The sequence below is a fragment of the Mycteria americana genome, chromosome 7 (genome assembly GCF_035582795.1).
Source record: "Mycteria americana isolate JAX WOST 10 ecotype Jacksonville Zoo and Gardens chromosome 7, USCA_MyAme_1.0, whole genome shotgun sequence".
In the NCBI taxonomy this organism is placed as follows: domain Eukaryota; kingdom Metazoa; phylum Chordata; class Aves; order Ciconiiformes; family Ciconiidae; genus Mycteria; species Mycteria americana.
Window position 1 is genome coordinate 37,571,363 of NC_134371.1, and position 26,366 is coordinate 37,597,728.

At 40.2% G+C, this 26,366-nt stretch overlaps 1 protein-coding gene across 12 annotated transcripts in view; it reads right to left on the reverse strand.

The window, feature by feature from the left end:
* Window positions 1–4,297: 4,297 nt before the first annotated feature.
* The window catches only part of RC3H1 (ring finger and CCCH-type domains 1), a 63,316-nt gene continuing 41,247 nt past the window's right edge, over window positions 4,298–26,366 (reverse strand). For 4 of the 12 annotated variants that reach the window (XM_075507863.1, XM_075507860.1, XM_075507861.1 and 1 more), the window contains 12 exons: window positions 24,268–24,380; window positions 18,580–18,861; window positions 18,062–18,279; window positions 16,178–16,554; window positions 14,907–15,038; window positions 14,143–14,313; window positions 10,492–10,702; window positions 9,243–9,333; window positions 8,987–9,122; window positions 6,816–6,986; window positions 6,098–6,213; window positions 4,298–4,847 (listed from right to left, as the gene is read on the reverse strand). In XM_075507863.1, coding sequence (XP_075363978.1) covers window positions 4,694–4,847; window positions 6,098–6,213; window positions 6,816–6,986; window positions 8,987–9,122; window positions 9,243–9,333; window positions 10,492–10,702; window positions 14,143–14,313; window positions 14,907–15,038; window positions 16,178–16,554; window positions 18,062–18,279; window positions 18,580–18,861; window positions 24,268–24,380 — 2,172 coding nt within the window. In that variant the 3' untranslated portion in view covers window positions 4,298–4,693. The remainder of the gene's footprint in view (window positions 4,848–6,097; window positions 6,214–6,815; window positions 6,987–8,986; window positions 9,123–9,242; window positions 9,334–10,491; window positions 10,703–14,142; window positions 14,314–14,906; window positions 15,039–16,177; window positions 16,555–18,061; window positions 18,280–18,579; window positions 18,862–24,267; window positions 24,381–26,366) is intronic. The other 8 variants (XM_075507870.1, XM_075507869.1, XM_075507865.1 and 5 more) reach the window with 8 other exon arrangements.

The following is a 26,366-nucleotide window of genomic DNA, read 5'->3' on the forward strand; positions in this document are numbered from 1 at the left end:
TTTGATTATATAAAATTTCAATGTTCCTTCTCCCTCTCTAAATGAGCCATTCCATCAGCTGAGAGAGTACATGAGAGACTGAAAACATGTCAGAATACCCCAGATACATCTCAGTACATTGCAAACTGTATGACTAAATGGAATGATTTTCCGCACTTCAGTGCATGGCTAAGGCTTGACAATCATTAACTTTTGTAAATTATTATTAGGATAATACAGTCAACTCACAAAACCCTACAAAGATTTGACAATCAAAACTGCTACACCAGGGAAAAAAAAAAAAGTGTAAAGCACAAGTCTTTGGCTCTCCTTTAAAGAAAAACAGCAGTTTACCATGTTTATACAGATCCCCCGTTTGCCTACCAGTAGGGGCAATATCACATTTGTGCATCACTGAGTAATAACACCATTAGAAAAGGCAACTTCACAGAAGTTATTGGCTAAGCGAATTCATTTGAATGCTCTGTTTTGAGGCAGCAAGCTGTCACTGTTACACAATCAGGGAGGGTGAATGGGGAAGCCACAGAAGGAAAGGAAGGTATGGACAAAAGGGAGAGAATAAGGCTCAGAAGAAATTAGACAGAAGAACTTGAGAAGAAAGGGGATAACAGTGCTGCAAGTTTGAAAGGTGCTCTGATCTAAAGAAAGTCCTACTCTGAAACAGGACAGGATACAACAGTATACAAGAGAGGGAGAAGAAAAAGCGTAAGTTTCTCCTATTAAGAGAACTAGGTTACAGGAAAGGAAGAGGAGATGTTGACAGAAGAAGGAGGAAAATAACACTACAGAATAAACAAACATAATTTCTACACTGATTGAATCACTGTTGGACATACTAAAACTTAACCTAGCACTTGAATCTTCCTATTCTGGGGGGTTTGTCCGTGCTGGGGCTGAAACCCAGGCATCAATCAGTGTTGAAAGTTGTCTACTGCAGTAGAAAATCTCACCAATCTACCAAATGATGCAGTAGTGCCCTAACACCATTGTAATACTGTTTCTTCTTGCCCAAAGAGAAGGAACTAAACCACTTTCTAGCTGAGACCAATTTCACTGCAGTGGACAACATTCCTGTACAACTGGGACAATGATGGGCTATAGAAATGAACGTAGCAGTATACAGAATTACTCCAGAAATTTTTATTCCCTAGTTATTTGCTGTAACCATCAATCCTTCCGCTGTATATAGAATTATCTGTCCTCCCAGTTCTACTAGTATGGTTTTCCACAAAAAGGGAAAATTTTAGGTGCAGCTTCCAGAAAGACTTAAAAAAGCATGCACTGCGTTTTGTTATTTGACTTATCAACTAAACTTCTGCAAAAAAAGCAGAAAAAGGACAAGAGGAGGAGGGGAAAAAAACAGAGCCAAAAATCAATACTGTTGGTAGATATTAAACAAACTATTTAACAAGTCAAACTATAATACTAGGCAAACAGGGCATTCACCTGGACACACTGATCACTACAAGGACACTATGCACAAAGTACAGCACGGAGAGCTGGATAAAGGAGAAAAAGCAACAGTTAAGGTCTCCCTTCTAATCCACATTGAAAGCATTCACCATATGTAGGCCAGCAGTCTGAATGGCTCTGACTGCAGAATTCCTTCTGGAAGCATAAGTGGAGAAAAAATTAATCCCTAACCTGGCAAGGAAACTAGCTAGCACAAGTAATAAAGGCAGAAAGTTTTTTGCCCCTCTAGATTTTCTTCTTAGTGTTGAAAATGAATCTGTAGATTCAAACATACCATAACCGTCTGAAAATTCATTTTACATCAAGAATTACTGCAGTCAAAAAAGGTACATTCTGGGTTTGTCCTCCTAGATCAGAATACTGCACTAATTATCTCAACTAAAATGAGCTCCCTGTGTTAATAAAGACACAGCAGGAAGAAGTAAACTAATTAAAAACAACAACAAGAAGGCTGACCTGACGGTGGTGTTCTGTACTTAAGAATGGGAGAACAGGGCATGGTGCCCGAGTCAGTTGACTTGTGAGCAGGCTGCCAGGGGAACACATTAATCATCGTCATGCCCAGAGCAGAGAAGGGAGGAACAGACCTGACAGGCTCAAAACTGCATCAGCCTAGCTCTGCTCAGCTCAAAGGGGAGTGGCTGTAATGCTAGGCCTCAAGTAGGAGATATGGATGGATAGAGGCAAGGTGTAGATGAAGCTATTCTAGTGCAAAGATGGTCCTTTGCCAAAAGTTAAGAGGGGTTAGAAAAAAGCAAACTTCAAAACTACTCTTGGCAATTAAGAGGCCAAAGTTCAACTAAGAGCGAAATAAACCCATGTGAAGACGTATGGAAAGTGTGGGCGTGTGCGCTGAAAAATGCCTTTATTTTCATTCAGTGCTTCTACCTCCCAGACATTTGATCACAACAGCTGCGCTCATGCGAAAAAATTCTTAAAACATACCCAATATATATACAGATATAACTATGTATATATGTATATATATATATTTATATATAAATTTTTATTTAAATAAAAAAGAAAGCTCGAATCCCAAGCCAATATGTGTATCAAATCCTTGACCAGCCAGGTCTGTAGGGCATAATCAAATTCAATGTGAAATAGTATATAAACGCGGTGCCTTGACTGGGCAAATTAAATAATTGCTACTCAAAAGAGTCTTCTGTTTGGACTCTCCTACTGGTAGGCAATAGTGGGACTGTATCTCCCCTCCCACCCCCCATTTTGTTTTATTTAACAGTATGATGAATGCAAAGCTTAGCCCAAGGTTACTATGACCTCAGCAGGAGTTAAGGTTCAGGAAAAAACTAAAACCCAAGAAAATTATTAACTCTTGCTTTACCCAACCAAAGCAATGCAGTAATTTATTACATAACCAGTGCTTTCCAATTTAGTAGTCTAACCCAGAAAGAAAAAACGAGAACAGGCCAAGAAGGTGCAGAGGGAGCAGCACTCCAGAAATCATTCTCCACAGAGTTCTTCACATACAGGGTCTCACCCCAGTGCATGTCAAAAGAGTCAAAAAATGTGCAGCAAGAACAAAATCTCTTTCATTTCTTTAACTTTTAAAGAAAACATCTAGAAAGGCTTACTGTTTCTCCAAATTATGCTTACAAAGCATCTACTTGGAGAAGTAGCACACTAGATCTATCAAGCAAAATTTGCTTTTCAGTACTTCTGCCTACTTCTGACAGGATCTGTGCTGTACCTTATGAGGTCATTTTGATGCAACTTTTCCCCTAAGAAAGGGGAATCTAGGAAGGATTCACTGCAGCAGTGGCAGACAAACTGCAGATTGATTCTCAGGTGCCAAATTCTAACATGCACAGACCTTACACAATGCCAACTTTAAAAAAAGAAAAATTCCCCTCTGTTTTTTTAAAGATTGCCATCGTTGATGCGCATAAATCAAAGATGTTGGTCTACTTCTGTAAAAGGCCCTCACAACAGCATTACAATTAAATAACTGATGTATCACTGAACAAAAGAAAGAAGGAAAAAAGTCAGGTTATAGAGGAAGCTATGTTTTTAATAATAATAATAAAATAGCAATGAAGGAAGACGCAAGAGTTGCTGAGAAAGAGGCATACATGAAAGACTGCTATCAAACAGCAGAGAGGTCAGTAAGTCCCTCCGCAGCAACTTAATTGTATGGACTTTGGGTAAGCTTGTTTTAAAGGCATAGTGAGAAGGAAAAAAAAAAAACTAACCAAAAAAACCAGCAAACACTGGATGAACTAACATTGTTCACCAGCTCATCAGCGGTTAACATCCTTCTAGCAACTGCACAACCTTATGTTCACTCTACTTCCTATTTCTAGAGATTCTGCCTTGGTCACAGCTGCACAACCTTCACTGGTTAGTTAAGCCTCTCAACCACAAGCTGCAGCTAACCAGCTTCAGAAATGCCCATGCTGTACTAGATTGGTCTGCATTCTGCTGACCTCTTTAGTCCCAATGGAAAATAAAAGGCCAGCAACCTTCAAATAACATAAGGTATGTTGGACACTTATTTTGTTATCCTTTTTAATTACACATGCTGTGCTGGGATGTACACGAAGGACTGCACCTGTTGCATTGCAAAGATTCTGTCACTTGTAGTTTAAATTTAAATAATTTAAGCAGTCTCACACAAGCTAGGGTTCAGTTCCTAGCCACAATGGTAGGAATTGTTTTAAGAATGAAGTTTGCTGCACATCTTTTGACACTGCAATTCACAGCTACTCTCCAACCCTCATTCCTTGTTTAGCCTTAAACCATACAAAGAAGTGGCCAGGTTGTTTTAGTCGTTGAGAAATTAAGGTGATAAGGAAATATGCACTGGGTATGTAATAATACCAAAATAAAAGAAAAAACCTACTTCATTAAGATCATACAATTAATCAAACAGAGTATATATATAATATCTTTTTTTTTAAGCCCTGGGATCCAAGGCGTCCAAAGTTATTAAAATAAAGTTCATTCACAGAACAAAAACAAATTTAATTTGAATTGCTTGCAGATACTGCTAATTTTCATTTTTTTTTTAATTAAAAAATGCGTTAATGTGAACTATGTGCAGGATTTGTTTCTAGTAGTTGTGTTTGTGCACATTGCCTCTGGACCTGCTGCTCTGCTACCGCTGTTGCTCCTGGGTTTCTCCAATCACCCCTGGAAAAAAACGATGGAAGCTACCAACACCCCAGCAAAAGAAACTCTGGGGTATGCTGGTCTCACTTCATGGAGCAGATGTGGGCGTAACTCCCGCTCTCTGGGAGTCATGGTTGTCTCCTCCTCCCTCTGGGTCCTCTGACAGGCTAAGAGATGCCGTCTTGTTTGACAGGAGGCCAATGTTCTCTTGTGTCAAGGCTGATCCATTTGGAACATCACTGCTGAAAGAAAGTTGAGGAGAAAGGGGGAGGGGGTGAAGAGAAGTAATTACTGAGATTTTTCATTTGTTTTAAGTAAAAAGACTTCAATATTTGTTGCTGCAGCATCTCAGTGAACAGTTGTGAACATATGTAAACATATAAAGACTTGCCTTGTATAATAAATAGGTTGTCTGGTATGCTGCAGGTACTTACCAGAAAGAGAAGAACTAATATAAGGCTAATTGAAAACAAAAAAGACTACATATTTTTAGGGTTCTAGATTAGTTATATTGTGCAAAGTATTTCAGTATATGCCACAAGATGTACAGTATCAATCTGTACAATGCACACATTCCAGAATATTTAACTTATCTGGATAATATATCTTAATTTTTTTTTTAATAAAAAAGAAATAGTTGTTTCAATTTCATTACTTCCAGAATTTTATATGGAAAAATTAGTTTCCACTCTGGAGGCCTCAATCTAATGGTGCAGCGCGGAGCTCAAAGATTGGTTATAGGACTTCATAAGAAATTGAGGGGGAAACCTTTTCTGAATAAATACACTTTCTGAATAAATATCCAGATTCCAAACTGCTCACATGAAGTTATGTAAACTTGACTTAGCGAAACATCTGCAGCATTTGAACTTTTCTGTTCTAAGTATTAGTCTGAATACATACAGATGCTTGCAGCCATCTGAAAATGGTTGCTGTGTAGATTTCCAGCATTCCCAGCCAACATCTTATTTCAACTGACTATCAAATGTGAGTTTAAATCAATCCCAGCACCTACACAGACAAAAATTACTGCCTACAAATAAGAGTGAACTTTGTTTGAAAGTTACATACCTTCCTAGACAACATCCACATCACAAACTTTAGCAGGATGGAATAACTTTCCTCTCACATTTGGAACATTTCTTTGAAACTAAAATGGTAGATGAAGATTTATTTTATGCTTCTTGTTTATCTCCTGCTCCTCCCTACTAATCATCCAATATTGACTAGATGGACTTCTGGTCTTAACACAACAGCAGAATTGCAATGTTTGTAACAGACATAGAGTCTCATTCTACTCAACTACTCATCAGCTGAAATGGCACTTAATTCATGCTTGCATTATAAAAAGCTTGATTTGTCTAATCATTTCCTAGTAGATCCTTCCACACCAGAGACAATGTGAGGCAAGGGGTATTATTCATATACCAGAGAGTGACCCTGATTAAGTAATTCTCCTATTATACAAAGAAAGGTTGAAGACCCATGTTACCTGAATGTCAGTGCGAGGTCCTCAGTTGGAACCTTGCTTTGCGATTCTAACTGTCCATTTTCTGTCTGTTTAGTGGTGCCCAGTTTGTTTTTTATATCCAGTGAAGACTGGCTCTCCTTTAAAAAAAGGACAGAATAAAAATTCTTTAACATTGTGTTAAAAGAATTTGAGACTTCATCCTTTGGGACCGATGGTGAAGGCCTGTAAATTGGAGTCATACCGTGTAACCCACAAAAGCCGTGAGACAAGCAAACAGACTCAGTAAGATACGCTCATCCTCTCAGGACACAGTACTTCCCAAAAGGAAGGGATGATCCTTGTAACAACAAGCAAAGACCATAGACTGTAACAACACAGACTTCTGAATGCTAGCCTGTACCTGCAGATGATGTTCTCCATGTTAAAGCAGTTTACACAACTCATGGCACAGTGACCTTGGAGATGATTCATAGTTTTCAACAAATTCAGCACCACACTTATTTTCAAATGGCATCAAAGTAACAGCAGAATATTTTAAAGTTGCTAGAATTCAAATTCTTCACAAAGAAGAATAAAGAAACTTTTCAGGAGTTTTGAAGAATAAAGAGGTGACGAGGAAGATAGATGACTCCAGCTGTGGTCATCCAGCAGAGAGCCTTTTTGCCAGGGTTGAAAGGGCTGCAGCCAGGTACACGGCTCTCCACTCCACCTCTCTGCCTCCCACCCCCACAGCACTCACCATGCTCAGCTCACGGGTTCTCTTCCCAATTTCCCTTTCCACCTGGTGTAGCTCCAAGCTCAGCTGTTCACTTGAGATCATCCCAGGCCACTTGGGAGGTGGGGGTGGGGGCTGTGGTTGGCCTGCCAGGGTAGTCGCCTCCCTCTGCAACAGCAGCCTGTTACTAACAGCCTAAATGCATAAAGCCAAGCACATACACAACTGAGCACACAACACACCAAGCACAGAAAGAGCTCTAGGCCATAACTCTAGAGTATTGCTTATTTGCAAAACCAAGGCCTTCTCTCTCCATGTTGAACAAGGTCCCAATCGAACTCACTTCCAATGCAAGTTTAAACATTTTTTTACATGCAGACAAGTCTTTTCACTTTTAAACAAGAAGTGTTGAATACCTTTTACTGTAATAAGTTTGTATGGGTTTTCCCCATATACGGCTCCCTTCTCAAAACTAAGATTAAGCACATGAACAAAAACACTATTCTTTTTCTGTGAGCTATTTTTTGAACAAAAGATAACAGAAGATAAGCAAATCTGCTGCTTTATTTTACAGCAGAATTTATCAAATTCTACAGTAGAGCCAATATTATTACTAAATCATATAAAATATCTTGAGATGTGGATGTCAATATGTAGTGCTCTACTGACCCAGATTAGAGAGCACAGGAGCAGAGAGGGGCAAGTGATTACAGTCATTCACAAGTCGCAAGTTACTAGCAGCCAAGTAAAAGCGGTAACCATGTCAGCCACTCCAAAAATCTGCTAATACGTGGGAATCAGTTCTGTAAGCGCATGCTCTGCATTTAAACACACTATCTACTACTCCACACAACCAAACATCTGGCTGGTCTTCAAGTAGAAATGATGATTCATTTAAGAAGAAAGCAAAATAATCTAGTTCTTCATGCTCTGACTGAATTAAGTGATTGCTACAACCTTGTAACAGGTAAATCAATAAAGCCTCCTGGGTTTCAAATATCTACTTGCAGCTTTGAACATGAGATAAATTGAAAGCTCAAAATAACCGGTTTGTTCTGACAAATTCAAATTATGGTAAAATGAAAGCTCAAAATTCAACTATGTAGGATTTAACGCTGACACAATCACAATAGTAATGAGCAGGAGAGGCAGGCCACTTACGGGTTTTGCAACTTTCCAATACTCTTCTATTATGGCAAAGGTAGACATGCAAGGTTTAAAACATTTTCTCCTCTTGTTCCCAAACAAGAGCACAAGAACACAAGTTATGTTTCAAGTAATTAAGAAATGCATACTAGTTGTAACTGCTGCTGTGACTTAAAAATTGTGAGGTCCTACAACTAATCTGCAATAATCATTCTCTATAACACATGTTCTTAGGTAACCATAGTTTCAGCAGAAGCTGCTATTGACTACTTATAACAATTCCTTCTGGGAAAACACTAAAATGAATAGTTGCTGAGGTACCTAGAATAGTTTTCTGGTAAATATTTACTGATTTTTCCTAGGAGGGGGAAAAAACATAGCTAAAGCTTTGCTAAAACAATTCTTTTATTATGCCTTGACATTCCTCCTTCTGTGTCTCAAAATACAAACAAAGATCTCAGATCATTAATTCTTTTACAAATGCAGGCTCCTATCTTTCCTCATGTTGCAAGTGACTACGTTTCTTCTAAGCAAGGAGATATAAACGATTAAGCTTTAATTTTTCAAGCTAAATATCTTAAATATTTATTTTCTTGACTCTTGTGGCTTGTGCTATTTAGGAAGAAACAGGTACAACACAAAGCCAAACACGAAACAGATGAAGGTCATAGATTTCTGTACATAAAATCAGACATCTTCAACAGCAGTAAAGCCAAGAGGTACAGGTATCTAAACCACAAGTTTGCCTCTGAGTTAATAAATGAAGAGAGAGGGGGAGTAAGTGAGAGAGAGAGAATAAAAGCAAACATGAACGAGCACAGAGTGCAGATTCAAGTATGGTGTTGATTTGCACGTGAAGTGCAGCCAAGTTTCTGCTGCTAAGCAGAGAGGTTTACACTTGTACCATAGTCCTGATGCCTGGCATCACCGAATTAAGTATTGTTACTGAATCATACAGTCAGAGAAAGATCAACACGTGAAAAGCAGCTTCACTAGCTTCATCTCTCTCCATACTACCCCTCACCACTCTTCCAAATGTTGGTACCAACCTCTAGTCCTCGCATTTGTGTCTGCTGGCTAATCTGATGGTCTACTTGCTGCAGCTCCATGCGCAGCTGCTGCTCTCGCTCCGCTGAGGGCAATTGTTTCCCATGACCAGCCACATCTGACATGGACAGTCTCTCCCTTTGGGATCAGAAAAGCAAAAATAAGGAGATTTCTGAAAAAAGCTTTACTCAGCTGGTACAGAAAGAAATAGATAAAGAAAATTTAGAAAAAGGCAAAGGAAAAATAAAGCAATCTTACCTGTCATTGAAACGTCCCTGAGAAGGTATATTTTGATGAGGAGAATATGGAGAGCCTCCCCAACCACCATGAGTTCCATAAGGATTGTAGTCTGCCAGTGAACAGAAAGAAAACCATGTCGCATTACTACAAAACTATGCTTTAAGTAGTTCAGCCAACACACAGAACTGGACAGAAATTAAAGAGTAACCAGAAAGGTCAGCCCTCTAACAGTGAGGAAGTCTAACATCTCTTCTGCTGAAATGAGCACAAAAATACTATGTGTGACCAGTCTCATATGCATAATGCATGACATCCTGCACGTCCAACAAGATTTGCTACAACCTTCCAGTTTATGAGTTTGTGAAGGACTTCAGACACACAGGGTGATGGGGACACAAAACCAAACTTACAGCCACTAGGAGAGCAATTATTTTCATTAAGTTCCTAAAAGACTCAAGAGTTGATTGATAATTCTGAGATACCTAGTTAATACCAGTTTGAAGACTAAGCTTTCAGGGAAGCCAGAGTTCTACCTGTGATAAAGTCTAGAAAGTTACCACTTGAATTAAGCAAATGAGTTTTTGTTTTGTTTCCAGCAGTTAACTCCTCAAAAAATCTAGAAGGAAGTTTGGGGGAAATATAATTAAGTCATTTCTTAAGATTATTCAGTGCACCTCAGAGAGACCATCTTTTCGAGTAAGATATACAGCCACACTATACATATGATTAGAAGACAGATGTGTAGAAAATAAACCATTCCCACTTTATTTGCTTCACCTAACAGTACACAAAACAATGGCCGCATTAAGCTTGCAGCAGCAACTATCCATAAAGTAGGAGTCCAGTACAGTACTTAGCTATGCATATAATGGTTTTGCATTATATTTAAGAAATGGTTTTGCATTATATTTAAGTTTTGCATTATATTTAAGAAAGCAGTAAGTTTCTGGATTCTACTACAACAGATTTAAAATAAGCCTCATCTCAGAGGGACCAGCAGAGCAATATAACTTTTTCCGAACAGCAACAAGTCACTAACACATATACGACGTGCGCACAAACCTGTCTGTGGAACAGGAAGTAGTGGCAGCCTTTTTCTTCAGGCTTCTCAGTGTAGCCCTAGAGTTATTTTTAGTGGCATAACATACATTTCATCTATATTTCTAAGACAAGAAACAAGTTTACAGGGGCTGTCTTCAACTTGCACTACACAGTAGCACTAAAGAAAACAGCAACAGCCAGCAAAATCCAAGAAAACACATCATACCCGAAATGATTGATTTGGTGGTAGCTCCCTGAACCGCCATGGCCTGCATGGGACCAGAATTCTGGTACATCGCTTTGGAAGTACGAGAGATAGCCCCAAATCTCGACACAGTTGGTCGGTCTCCAAATGGAATGAGGTCATCATCACCAGTCTCTGCTGCTCGTCGCTGCATGTCTAATCGCTGGTCACGCATGGCTTTACTATCTACATTCTAGACAAGATATGGAAAAGGCAGTCAAAAACTTATGCAGAAATTAACAAAACCACATTCCTTTTACAACAACCTGGTACCAGTATAGTAAGTCTGTCTTGTATTCTCTATTCCCTTCATCCTTCAACTAGTCCTTCAACTAGAAATTGCCTCAAGTTGCGCCAGGGGAGGTTTAGACTGGATATTAGGAAATTTTTCTTCACCGAGAGGGTTATCAAGCATTGGAACAGGCTGCCCAGGGAAGTGGTTGAGTCGCCATCCCTGGAGGTATTTAAAGGACGTTTGGATGAGGTGCTTAGAGACATGGTGTAGTGGTGGTTTTGGCAGTGTTAGGTTTATGGTTGGACTCGATGATCTTAAAGGTCTTTTCCAACCTATATGATTCTATGATTCTAGTCTTCCTATTCTTCAGTTTATAACTCCACTGTTAGTGATGTCTCTTTAATGGTCTAACTTAAGATGACCATTACTACCACCACTGTGAAACAGCTGCACAATTAACTGCAAACAAATCCAAGAGAAGGGAGCAGCAACACAAGGAAATTAAGACAGCAGGGAAATGGGACAGAAGGGAAAAAAATATCACCTCCAGAATAAAGTCAAAGAGGAGATCAGTGGGCATCTGAGAAATACATACTCCTTCCAAAGTCCAAAAGAAATTTCTCTGAAGCCCAGTGTTAAGAACCATATCATCTAACAGCATGCAGATGATTCAAAATGTGAATTATTCAGTACAGCACTTACTTGGACACATCTAGTAAATCTTTTCAGGCACATTTTTCATTAAGCAGTAGTACTGCTTGGAACATCCTGGTTTCTAACTCTGCTTCACACTCACACACCTTAATGGGTCAGCAAACGAACAGATAAAATGTTCTCTCTCTACTCAAAGAACTTTGCCAAGTAATCACAAAGGAAAAGTTGTGCACAGAAAACAAGCTTGATTTAGCAGGATAAGTCAATTTGACTTAACTTACTTAGAAGAAGAAACAACAGAATATCATAAAGATTTTTAACAAAGTTTTCCTGAGATAAAGTTAGGCCAGTTATGGGAGAAGTCACCTGGAGCAAGTATCTTAGACACAAGTCAATGGGTTGTTTGCACGAATAAAAATAAATTTTGAAAAAGCACCCTCAACACAAAAGAAACAAAACAAAAATACACCCACCCCCTAAATAATCACCACATCCAGATAAACACAAAACAGTGACAGAAATAAACAGACTTAAATTAAAAAAAAAAGGGGGGGGGGAAAGCACTTAATTAAATGGGAAAGTTACCTGTTGGCTGCCAGAAAATGTTAAGAATTGCCAAAATCAAGACTTTGCTAAAGATATAAAACTGTAGCACAGTGCTGTGTACAGCAAAAAGAACAAGGTAAGTGGGGCTACTACACAAAGAGGACTGGCTAAAGGCTAAAAACTTCAGTATGGTCCAAAATTAAAATAAAACTCTGCAAGCTTTCAGTGAGGATAAGGATTGCTAGAAACAGACAAGATAACATAGCTAAAGCAGGAATTAAGGGATGAAAATGGCAGTCACAACTGAGTTGGAAGCTAAACTCAAGAAGTGTAACGTTGAAATTAGAAGAGGCATTAGACAGCATCTACTTTGGAATTCTGAAAAAAATGACATTTTAATCTCAAGTCTGTAGGATGCTAGTACCAATTCTAATTTATTTCCATTTACTGAGTGGGGGGGGGAAGAACATAATGAAGTTGCAATGCCATCTGCATAGAATCCAGCATTATGCACTCTCAGATGATATTATTATTATCCTTGAAAAACGGAATCTTTTACAAACAATTTAAAAAAAAAGGAAGAATTAATACACTTGCCATCTGCAATGAAGGTCTCCTGAGAATGTTTTTCCTGTGAGGAGACAAAAACTGAAGAACAGCAGAGATCCTATTTGCTTATCTGAAAATTAGCTCTGAACACCACTTTGTTTAGCAATGAAAAAGGAGGCTGCTTCTCCAGAAACTTATTACGCCTCTCTTAATTGAGTTCCAGTTTGTTTGCACAGTCTTCTAGCAGCAGGGATGAAAGACAAGAGCTGTTTGTTGGTTCCTGAACACTGCCACTTGGACAGCAGTAAGCCGATTCTGAGTAATCTCAGTACTTCCCCCGGTCAAACGTAACAGCCTTATGACTCAAGGCAAACAGACTGTGTAGGACAGAGAGCAAAAGGACATTTAAGAACCCAAAGCTGCAGATTAAATGCCTTTTCTTGCTCTGCTTTTTCTGGGAGAAAGCCTCCTTTCTGCTCTTATTTCACATAGTGCCCTCAAGGTCTTACAGGAAAGCAATTCAGTGGACAGAAACCAGATGCATTTAATTCCAATGAGGTAGAGTGGAAACAGGGAAGCCTGCTTGTGGGCAAAGAGGACAGAAATATCCTATGACTTAGGTTAAGTGGTTATTCTTCTGTCCACAGAAGAATAAATTCTGGATAGAAGTTTCTTCCCCCTCCCCTTATTGGCCAAAGAAAGGTCACCATGACAGTGATGACATACATACAAAAGATGACAGAACACTTTTGCAGATGGGAGGTGAAGGAGAAAGAGATGCATCTCTAAAATAGTCCCTCAGACTAAATAGTCCTTTCTCTTGAAGACTTTAATGTCTTCCTATTTGCACAGGCTAACAGCATACTTCTTGCTGTTGAGTGATGCTTAAAAGTTAGGAAGAAACAGAATAGTGATGGTATTTCAGAATCCTATTTCTTTTCTTCTACATTCATAACTCCCAATAATGACACCCTGGCAGCCCCTTCTTTTTGCAAAACTGACCTAGCAAAAATGTAGCAGCACAAAATAAGATCACAGTCAGACACCCATGGCTTCAGTGAAGGACAGAATAAGCACAGCACAGAGTTAGAAATTGCCCTGAAGAAGAATCAGCCTAGTATTATGTTACGACTATGCTTCTCTCAAAAGCTTCATGCAAGTTTTGGGTATTCTTGTGGTCACAAATCACAGAGTCCTTCAAGTAAAAACTAGTAACATTGTTAACAGCAGTCACAATCACCTTAAAAGGACTTAATAGCACAAAGTTAAGTTACAGCATCTGCCTGACAGAAAGTAGTGCAGGAAGCAACAGATGGACATGTTTAATTAACAAGCTGCCAGTACAGTCATTTTTGGATTTCAAGTAAGCGTAAAGAATCATGGCAAAGTATCTCTTGCTATCCATGGCTTTAGAGCAGAGTGGTTAGCCTGCATCTATATCCAGTATTTTAAAACAACTACACAGATGTAGGACTGTTCATAACTTTGAAAACAAAGCACCCTGCACACTTGCAAATGCATTCTTTGACTATAATGCACTTTTGAGCTAAATACAAGCACTGCTGTCACCCTAGACAGCAAATGAAAGAGTCCCTCCCCACCCACAGAAGTATCAACTTTACTTCTGTGTTCCCCTAATCCCTACATACCGCCATCTCCACACTCCTTGCTGCCACAACATCTTTGGGTTTTGCATCTTTGGTTCCAATGTAGGAGCCGATGGTGTCACAGGACCAGGGAGAGTACTGGCTATAGTCATTTCCTTTGTATTTCCCAGCTACCTTCAGGTCTTCATCCAAGTACTGTACAAACACAAAAATCTGGTTCTGTAAGTGAAGGGAAGAAGCAGCTTCACAGCCACCACTACTTCATTCAACAGCAGTGAACTTAAAAAAATAATCCTGGTGGTGTTTTTCTTCATCAACTACATCACCATTTGGAATTGGGCCATGGCAAGCATGAAATGTGTGAAATTCTGATCACCTGGCTACACTCCCAGTGCTGACTGTTCACGTGGCCAGTATGAAAGTGATATTTTGACCTTGGTTAAAAAAAAATAAGCTTCTATCAAGCTGTTACTTAATTCTAAACATGTCAGGAGCAAATGAAACAAAGTCCAGTAACTGTGAAGACTGACTACTTCAATTAATAACGGTTCAAAACTAATTCTCTTGGTTGCACCAAAAGCAGGTAACTTGGGATCAGTGGTAGATCAGAGAATCAACAGCCAATTGAGAGACTGGAGACTGAACTATAAGGGCTTCCCACCCGAAGCACAAAATCTACTGCCCCCGACACTTGCCAACACTGTACTGTTCTAATTTTCTTGTTGTCTTCACCTATCAGCACACACAAACTCCGAATTATTTTCTAAACATGCTAGTAAGTCACATTTTTGTCAAAATATGCTTACCTCCTCCGAATGAAAAGGATGAGGCAAGGTTGGTGACGGTGCAAAAGGAGGTGGAGAAATCACCTTCCTCTCTTCTAGCTGGGCCATGATCTCATTCCTTCGTCGGTGAAGTTCATCCAGGCTGGGATGCGGCTGAAATGAAGACAGAAATATGTTACAAAATATGGCAACCATATACTGCAAGAAAAGGAAAATACAGTGAATAGACAGTATCATTACAATAATAAATAATGATCACTTTGTTAAAGTCTACCTGTTAACTTTCATGTTTAATATAGGATATGCGTGTTCCTACACTGGCCAGAGTGTTAGTTCAAGACACTCCAAAGGCAAGGAATGTTATTTACCCAAAACTGATTAGATCCTCGACTAACCCAGTGTTTCTAACTTTAAAACTACTAATCTTTTAACTCACAGGTAGCTCAACATGACACTGTGTTCCAACTTGGCAAAGCTTCCATTGGAACATGTTCCAGCATGGCAAGTCCCATTTCAGTCATATGGGGGAAAGTGGTAGAACTCTACAGATCATAACCTAGTCACAGTTAGTTTGCATTTGTTATTCATTTTGCAATAGAATTAAACATCCCACAAATGTGTCAAATTCAAAACTGATACATCTGTAAGCTATGTTAAAAATGCTTCCTGGACTCAGCAATATGATTAAGAGCCTTTAATCTGAATGACAGCTACCTAAGTCCAAATATTCTACAGGACTCAATTCCACCTGATGATTTACCAAAACATGTTTGTGCACTTCTACTAGGAAGACCCTCCAGTTAGCAACCTTAAAGTAGAGAAAATTTGGAAGAGCAGAATTTTTAGTTCCCTTATCAAGCAGTGTATGTTTGCATATTTATTTATTTAGGCACAAAGATGGTCAGTCACAGATGAGCAGTACAAGAACACACAGACAAGCATTTGCACACGCTATATTTAATCTGCACTAGAGAGTGGTCCTCTCCAGCCTAATCTTTGTTGGAAAGTCAGGGCCATATGAGACTTCCAGAATTAGTTACAAGGCTTTTCTACTTTGAGCATTAAGTAACAGCCCACTCCTTTACGTGTTAACAGCATTTCAATTGCAGAGTTGAGCAGTAACTAAACTGCCTTCCAGTTTTTGATCAGCTTTGTCAAATGTACCCCTTCTTAAAGTTCAAACTTCTAATTCCTCACAAAAACCATCACCTTACTGCAAAAATATTCAACTTGTCAAGTAGTTTATATTTTCTCTCTCAAACAACTGCAAAAACACAATATAAAAACCATACCCTGTGGCATGAAGGTCTGATCTGACTGATATGAGGAGCCACTGGGCAATAACCCTCTGTTTGCTGGTATCTGTCTCTGGATTCAGGTACGTAGGAAGGTACAGCTGCTTGTGGAATTTCAATGGGTACAGGGCTTCCTCGGACAATCTCCTCTCGCTGATATGGCTGGACAGGGGGATATACACGACGGCTGTCGTAGTGTGGTGGGTATATAGGTTGTCCCATAGGAGGATACTGCTGCGGCTGCGTGTACTGTGGGCTCACCACACGATCCTGAAGGTAGGGTGGGTAATGGTCTAAATAAGGCGGACCAGGTTCAGGAGCTGATGGAGGAGGTCGGACAAAGCGAGACATGGACTGAGTGGGATAGTAAACTCCTGAAATAAGGCAAGAGGAAAAAACACAAACAAGAAAGTAATTATCACAACTGTCCACAAAAATGAATTGTTTCAAATACTCCAGTCTACGATCATGAAGAGAATGGTATAAATTAATTCACATTTGTTGTCTGCCCCCACTGTCTAACTGGTATTTCTACTCAAAAATTAACCACAGAAAACCTAGAAAAAGCAAAAGCTGATCCAAAGCTCAAGTGACATAGTTTAATTATCTAAATAAGACACCAGCAAGGTATAAAGGTTACAGTAGCTGGAAAAGAGGTGATGGGACTGAGCCCACCACAGATGCCACAGAAATCCTGCTAGCATACCAAATAGAAATAATTCACTAGAATGTCTCTGCAAATTGATATGAATGCTTTTAGCTACACAAGACCTAAAAAGTAAACTGAAGATTAGCCTGTACATCTTTATTCATGTAATTAAATTCAGTTTGTCCCAACATATCAGAGCCACTGCCTGTGTACAGAAACTTGGATTAATTACAATTTAAAGTTATCTAAAGATTTGTTCTACCTCTTGAACAGTAGAAGGAAATTTCAGTACTGTGAATCACCAGAGACTTCTAAGATCACACCTCATAGTTACCTGAAGATTTTAGTCATCTATCTGGGATCTCTGGATAATTTAAAAAGATGCATGACTATGTGCACATCATCAACAACATGCGCATCAAATTTTGTGGACAACTCAGATCTTCATTTGCACACAACAATCAAATGCAAGCTTGCCCCCCCCTCCCCCCTTCAAAAAAAAGTTGCTTTGAAACTTTCTCAACGATAGGTCCTGCCCCCTGCCCCCCCAGGGTTTTTCTTCTTTCAGTCTTTCATTCCTTATTTTTCTTTCATATTAACGTCACTTGATGTCATTTCTCTCTCCAATCGTATGTTGCATAAGAATCATTCCCTGTCATTATATATAGCCATTCCTTTTTTTTTAATCCCCTTCAATATTGTCTTTCTCCACTTGGTCTCTTTATACTTAAAACTTCTCCTCTTATTTCCTTTTTCATTATGTTTTCTTTTTTGGGCCCAGCCCTTCTCTAATTTCACTTGTTTCTACCCATCACATGCACATGCAGACATTTCTGAAACACTCATACACTTTTAATTAAGGACATAAGTACTTTCACCCCTCAAGTATAAACCCCTCTCTGCTGGTTAAGCTTTATTTCCATTTTCCCCAAGTCAAACTGAATTAAGGTTTACCAGATCCCTGATCTAGCCCAGCTGGGAAAAACTGAAGAAAGAAGGATTTGCTACACTGGATGGCTACAAACCTCTGTTTTCACTTGCATTGAAGTCCTCAATCAAGACATAAAAAGCCTGCCAATTTCCATTTTATTATGCCATCACCACATTAGTGCCTATAGTTCACATGATATGCAAGAAAACTCCACCTTAAGAGCTTAAGTAAACACCAGAGTAGGAAGAAAGAATAAAATCAGTATGAAGGTGAAAGATAGAGATCTTGGTCTCAAACTTACCTTGCTGGTAGGGCGCTGGCTCAAATGGTGGGGCAGCTCCTCTAGGATCTTGATAAAACATATCTGCTTGCTGAGTATTATACAACTGAGACCCTCGTGGTACCATCTGCAACTGCTTGGTGACAGACACTGAAGGCAGATCTGTTGGTGCCCGAGCGGGCACAGGATGAGGGTTCACTGGTAAGGCAGAAATAGAGCTCTTCGGGACAGATTCCAGCCTAAAAAGTAGAAAGATGGCACTGCTCATTAAGGCCTGATATAGCACACTGTACTTTAAAACACTGTTCTTTGTCCACCTTCTGAAGGCTTACATTACAATTAAAATATAAGCAAACAGGGAAGTAAAGCAGTTTAGAGTTTTAGCTTTAGTTTTCTACTCTACTCTTTAATCACTTTTAAAAAACCCACAACCACCCAAAAAACCCTGTTCTGTTTCTTTTCTAGAGAATGGGTTTACTTCGTTTCTACTGCATATTTACACACATGACAATTAGAACAACAGTTAGGAAGACCCGTACAAGTCAGGAGGGGATCCAGGGGCACTGCTACTCAGATGATCCATCTTCCCTGGCTTCAGAGCATTTTCGTAACCGGAGTCAGTCCCTCGGGAAATAAGTTGCGTCACTGTGCTGCCTGTTGACACAATTCCATTTGGCAGAGCAGAAGTTTTCCTATTGGGCAAGTCCACTCCCCCTTCCTCTGAGAGGATAGCTCCTGAAGGCAGGCCCACCTCATTTAGCTGGCCCAGGGAGGCACTCAGGGGTCTTCTGGGAACCAGACGCTTGTTCATTTTACGGAATCTTCAGAAAAAGAAACACACATCAAAAATTGAAACAAAAAAATAAAAAGAGTTGCATTTTCAAGATTTTTCAAGCACAGATACTACCGAAAGCTTCAAGTTTGAATTCAAAGTTTCCTAAGGGCTTGTGAGAAATTTATTACAAATATGTTAGACTACAACTTCATGGCTATTTGAACTGTTAATAGCAGTTTCAATCAGAATAACAAGGATGGATTTTTAATGACAAGTACACCAAGAATTCACAGCTAAACTTCACACAGCAAGTTTTAAAATGTTATTTCCTGTACATATATGCATTTCAACTGTACAGAAGAAAACCAAAACCAAACGTCACATAAAATACTACCTATAGTAACAGAAGCTTCAGAATAGGAATCGCAGACTATTCAAGTCTATTTTATTCAGAGAAGAAACTAACAGCAGAAAATTAAAGTGACAAAAGACAAACAGATTCCCTTTTGCACCATTTGTCTAACGATAAGCCAAGTCAAGCCTTTATTGCCATGTGATATCTTTAAAGCACAGTTTGTTAAGATTTATGTTACTATACCAATATGCAGCTTACACCATTTGCGCTGTTTGATAAATTAAGTGATTGCAGAGATAAAAGCTCTATGAACACACTGTAATTCCAAAAATCTGCTTCTGATAAGCCTTGAACAAACATGAATGAGCCTTTTAATTAACGTTCCACAAAAACCAGCAGACTGACAGTACTGGACAAATGAAGAGAGCAAATTCCAGAGTTGAAGGTCCTCCACCTAAACATCCTGCCATTAGCTTAGATACCACAATGCAAGTGGGAAGGCATATTTGTAGGCCTGAGTGGTCCCGCTGTTCACATTGCACAAGAGGCCATTTCCTATGCAAGAAGGTTTCAACAGGGTTACACAGAATCACAGAATTGCATAGGTTGGAAAAGACCTTTAAGATCATCAAGTCCAACCATAAACCTAACACTACTGGGACCACCACTATACCATGTCCCTAAGCACCTCATCCAAACATCTTTTAAATACTTCCAGGGATGGCGACTCAACCACTTCCCTGGGCAGCCTGTTCCAATGCTCGACAACCCTTTCAGTGAAGTAAAATTTCCTAATATCGAGTCTAAACCTCCCCTGGCTCAACTTGAGGCCACTTCCTCTTGTTCTATCACTTTTTACCTGGGAGAAGAGACCGACCCCCACCTCTCTACAACCTCCTTTCAGGTAGTTGTAAAGAGCAATAAGGTCTCCCCTCAGCCTCCTTTTCTCAAAGATAAACCACCCCAGCTCCCTCAGCTGCTCCTCATAAGACTTGTGCTCTAGACCCTTCACCAGCTTCGTTGCCCTTCTCTGGACATGCTCAAGCATCTCAATGTCCCTCTTGTAGTGAGGGGCCCAAAACTGAACACAGTATTCAAGGTGCAGCCTCACCAGTGCTGAGTACAGGGGCACGATCACTTCCCTAGTCCTGCTGGCCACGCTATTTCTGATACAAGCCAGGATGCCATTGGCTTTCTTGGCCACCTGGGCACACTGCCGGCTCACGTTCAGCTGGCTGTCAACCAACACTCCCAGGTCCTTCTCTGCTGGGCAGCTTTCCAGCCACTCTTCCCCAAGCCTGAAGCATTGCATGGGGTTGTTGTGGCCCAAGTGCAGGACCTTGCACTTAGTCTTGTTGAGTCTCATACAATTGGCCTCAATCCATCGATCCAGCCCGTCCAGGTCCCTCTGCAGAGCCTTCCTTCCCTCCAGCAGATCAACACTCCCACACAACTTGGTGTCGTCTGCAAACTTACTGAGGGTGCACTAGATCCCTTCATCCAGATCATTGATAAAGATGTTAAACAGGACTGGCCCCAGCACAGAGCCCTGGGGGACACCACTTGTGACCGGCCGCCAACTGGAGTAAACTCCATTCGCCACGACTCTTTGGGCCTGGCCGTCCAGCCAGTTCTTTACCCAGCGAAGAGTACACCCGTCCAAGCCATGAGCAGCCAGTTTCTCCAGGAGAATACTGTAGGAAACAGTGCCAAAGGCTTTACTGAAGTCTAGATAGACAACATCCACAGACTTCCCCTCATCCATTAGGTGGGTCACCTTGTCATAGAACGAGATCAGGTTGGTCAAGCAGGACCTGCCTTTCCTGAACCCATGCTGACTGGGCTTGATCCCTTGGTTATCCTCCACATGCTGTGTGATGGCACTCACGATGATCTGCTCCATCAGCTTCCCCGGTGCCAAGGTCAGGCTGACAGGCCTGTAGTTCCCCAGGTCCTCCTTCCGGCCCTTCTTGTAGATGGGTTTCACATTGGCTAATCTCCAGTCAACTGGGACCTCCCCAGTTAGCCAGGGCTGCTGGTAAATGCTGGAAAGGGGCTTGGTGAGCACTTCTGCCAGTTCCTTCAGTACTCTCGGGTGGATCTCATCAGGCCCCATAGACTTGTGAGAGTCTAAGTGGTGCAGCAGGTCACTAACCATTCCCCCTGGATTATTGGGGCTCCGTTCTGGTCCCCATCCCTATCTTCCGACTCGGGGGGCTGGGTACCCAGAGAACAACTGGCCCTACTATTAAAGACTGAGGCAATGAAGGCATTAAGTACCTCAGCCTTTTCCGCATCCTTTTGTCACTGTGTTCCCTCCCCCGTCTACTAGAGGCTGGAGATTCTCCTTAGCTCTCCTTTTGCTGCTAATGTATTTGAAGAAGTATTTTTTATTGTCTTTTACGGCAGTAGCCAGACTGAGCTCTAGCTTGGCTTTGGCCCTTCTAATTTTCTCCCTGCCTCCTGTTGAAGCCAACATTTTCATATCATATCTAACAAGCAAAGTGAGATGGTAACACAGACTAGGAAGGTACACACATTATCGTAGAACATAAAAAAAAAAAGGGGGCAGTTGTACTCTATTACTCAATCTTCAGATAGTCTTTATGTTTGCCCGCATGCACAGCATTAACAGCAATGCAACAGATGCAAAAAGGTTTTTTGTTGTTGTGGGGTTTTGTTGTTGTGGTTGTTTTTCAGATGTGAATGAGTACAGAGTCAGACAAAGTGTAATCCTCCTATATAAATTTGAGCTGTTCTTCTGTAAGAGTTCGTTGATTATATTCTAGCCACCTTCCTAACTCTCCACCAACCCCCCAATTTCCTGGCTGGATTAGTCTTTACCCACATAATCAAACTATGAATTCAAGCTACATAGTGTTGACAGTGGGCATCATTCAGAATGCATTAAAAGGGAGTAAACAAACCAGGCTATCACCACAGTATAAACACTTGAGTAGGGACAGACTACAGCCTTCTAAACATATGCTGCTCAGAAGTCGTTCTGGTATCTCACGTCAGCTATGTAAGTCAGCTGGACACATGGAGACGAGTAGAAGAGAGCTCCCCAGGCTGAACTTATGGCTTTACTTTGGCATCCTGCTCAATACCCAAACCAGTTTCTCCCCACAAAGCGGTAGCAGGAGGTTGGGGAAACCACTGCCATGTTCTCCCTGCCAATTACTCTGGACATCTGCCTTCCATCAGGTCTCTCAGACGTGCAGTGCTTCTGACTCTCTGAAGGCTTGCACACAACTTGCAAGATGAGGAGGACTGGCCATCCCTGCCCATCCACCTATAACACAACAGAACGCTCAAGAGAGACAGGCGCACGTGTACAGACACCCATTCAATCAAAGGTGATGGGAAGAGTTTATATAGCACCCTCCATGATAAAATACTTAGAAAGAATGTAAGTTGCACAGTGCTGCTCTCTGGGTTTTTCTATACAATTTTATGAATCTTTGTTGCAGTCTCCACATGTGCAGGACACATAAGTTATCTAAAAAAGTTTAATACTTGCCTATGCATGCTGGGTCGTTGTCCCATGCCAAGAGGGGAATCAGCTGCTGTTTAAGCAAGTCTAGATTATGATTTGCTATCTAAGGCATTACCACATACTTCCCCATAACCTTCCTGCAAACTTAAAGCTATATATGAGATACAGGAACTACATAGCACAGCAATGTATATTATTAATACTAAACATTTCTAAAATGAGAAACACTAATGCAATATCTACTCAAAGGGATTAAGCAAAGATAAAAGGTACAAGGAAGAATCGGAACTCAAAGTTCCCCAACCACCTACAAAAACTGCTGCGACCTGAAACAGAACAAGCATTCACTTCACTTCACCCCACAACAATGTTATCACTAAGGCATAAAAGCCGATCTGGATAAAATAGGCCTCTCCCACCTGCAAAGATGATGAACAGTCCTTCATGATACATACAACTAGTTCAGAGGCACTAATACTGACTCACCACCTTTGTCAACCATCCAAACTAGCACTATCAATCTCCATTTTCTTAACACCATGACAAAAGGGTAAAAACCCCAACTGTTTCTGCAGAACACAAGTATCAAAGTCCTATTCTCTGTTCATCTGAATAACTGCCTTTGTCATTCTAACACCATGTGCTCTGCTCTTTTTTTTCTTCCTGTTTTGCCTATGCACTGCATGCTGGCTATACAGCCAATGAACTGCCATACTAATGCTTCAAGTTTTAGATTTTTAAGGGGGGGGGGGGGGAAAGACTGCATACCATTTCCAAATCTTTGGAGTTTTCTTCTGATTAAAAAAAAGTGCCTTTTCTTGAAAGAAGTGAATGATTTTAGCCCAAAAAATAAGTAGGAAGTTATATATACTGCATAAAATACATTGTATTTATTTCTTTTAACTCTTAAATAATCCATTTTACTTTAAAAAAAGAAAAAGTAAAACAACCTTCAGAACAGCAGCAGCTTGCTCTTGGATAACTGGGTGCCCCCTCTAAATCTGTAGTGAATGTAACTTATTTACTGTAGACTTCATACAACCATCATTTTTTAACTCTTCAACAATAGTTTTAACCACTTTTAGGTTACAGCATGTGCAATCTGTCAAAGAGTTTCAAAGAATAACTGTTGCAGAAAGAAAACTTGCGATGCTTGTTTTTAGCTCTCTGGATAGCTCTAGCAGCGCAGAACAAGAGAACCCCTACATCTGGAAAACTGCCAGCAACCTACTTCTCACACCTGCATATAAAGGCAAGATAAGAAATACACACAAATAAATGACCATAATGGATGCAGTCAAACAGCATGTTTAGTCACACTTAAGAAAAACTGCCCACCTCCAAAATCTCAAATAACACTTGTGTAAACATCAAGCTTTCAGAGCTGCATTACTGCTGAACAAAGGAAGACATCCTGTATTTCAGAATGAACAGTTCCAAAACCTAAGAGATGACTGTTACAAGTTTTTCACATTATTTCTTGCTAATGTAACAGACAAGTTATGCTTCCTCTCCCCATTCCCAGATATGATAAATAACTCTTGTGGATAAGATGAAACAAAGATTGGACTGATTTCTACCAGAAGAGGTACACTTACTTTTCTAGCTCCTCCTGTGAATGTGCAAAGGTGCAGCTGGCCCCTCGGGGGCATCCTCCTCTCTGTTTCATGTCTCGACACATATATGTCTTGTACTTGCTGTGCTGAGGAGGCTGACAAGGTTAAAGAAACCAGGTGAGATACCTGAATATAAATGCACTTAACCAAGAGCTGAACGCATCCTCTTATCAAAGGCCTGATGTTTGACTGTTGATAATTCCTTCAATTTAAATGTTCCAGAAGTACCTAATGTGAAATAAATGACTAGAGCAGTATTCATGTTTGGTTCTTCAACAGAACTAATAGATTAAAGAGGAGATATTTTGACAACTAAGTCACTATCAAGTTTTTAAAACATTTTTATTCAAATTCCTTACTGGAGCTTGATTGGAACACAGCTGTATGTTTCAAGAAACAGTTAAGTGGACAAAACTGATATAGGCTGAAAAAAAATAACCAAGCTTAATCAGTAATTGCCAAATATTCATCAAGCTTTGTGGTAGGTTGAAAATAAATACGATTTAGTCAGTTACTTTTCCCTCGCTTTCTGTTAGCTCAAAATGGCACTTGAGTATCCCTTTGACCTCTATGAGAGTTAAATTTCATCAAGTTCCCCCTTACCCACCCCCCCCTTTGGACTAAAAATCTCTTGACTATCTACGATAATTATTTCCATGAGTAGTTGAGGATGCAATCTTACTCCTACACAGATCAGCACGGTATGGGTTGTCTTCAGTATTTTTAAGTTTCCCAAGAAACAATGACTTACTGCAATCTTGCTGTCTGCATGTACGCCCATTTACCAGTCTCTCTAAATAAATTTTGACAGAAGGCCAGAGGTGGTCTCAAAGACATTTCAGTTCCTACAGTTTTTATGACAGAATTAAATCAGAGGCAGAAATACCCTATCAGAGTTCCCACGCGGGAAAGGTCTGTAAAAGCAAACTTGCTTTCCAAGAAACTCAGCCAAAAGATGTAAATCCGTAAGAAGCCACCTGCAAACTGTTTTGGTTTTTTTGGGGGTTTTTTTTGGTTTTTTGGTTTGGTTTTTTTTTGGCCATCTACTGTAGTGAAAAAAGGAGTTAGGCAGGGTGTACATAAGCTGCACAGCCCTCTGCTGGCTGCTGCTGCCAGCCAGCAAAACTCTGCCCAATACTCTGTCCCCTCTCACACTTGGGAGGCTTTGGGTTCCCTTCCAAGCGGCACAGCATGTACCAGGTCTAGGCGATGGTCTCACCAGAACAAAAACCTTCACTTTTTCCCACCCTGATTTCCACTTGTGCATTCCTACTGCTTTTCCTTTTGCTGCTAGCAGTGCTCATTAGGCATTGCAGTGAACCAGTGAATGCAAAAAGGTAGAACAGCAAAAACAATTCACTTTGATTTTGCCCTTTTTTTTTTTTTGGTAGAGATAATCTTTCTACTAGTTCAGCTCCCTGAACCAGCTCTCCAAGAGGATGAATGCCAAAGCAAGGCAGGGAGTGGGAATGTGTGATAGGCAGCTCTGTCTTTCAGGAGCAGCTAGCATTTTTATCAACTTAGCTATACAACAAAATGAGATCAAAGGAACATGTGATAAAAGAACTATGAGATAAGCTAATATATATTTTAGCAACATCGTTTCATTTCTGAAACAAAAAAATTTTGCATCATGAACTTGGATTGCACCTTTATATTAAGTCTTCCTAAATCTTTAAACTTTGCACACCATTAAGCACAGGTATAAGAATAATTTCATTAACACAGAGCCATGTGGCCGAAAGGTGTCACATGAAAACAAACCCAAGAAAATTCCCACAGATCATACTGCTAGGCACCCCGGCTTCTCTTCCCCACCCTCTAGTCAGGAGGGCTGTTTATTCACTTCCCTAAGCTTGCAGCTGGATTAGACTGTTTTCTTTTCATCTTAGTGAGCTATGCAAACTTAATACAACAGGTATTGGAGGGGGGTTGTGTTGTTTTGGGTTTTTCCTTTCTTGTTTGTTTCTTTTTTTGATAAAAATGACACAGTAGTGATATTTTTAATCAGCTCCCCGTCAAACCAAATCTCTCCAGATGACATTAGTAAACCTCTGCTATTGGATGCAGCCAATAAAATT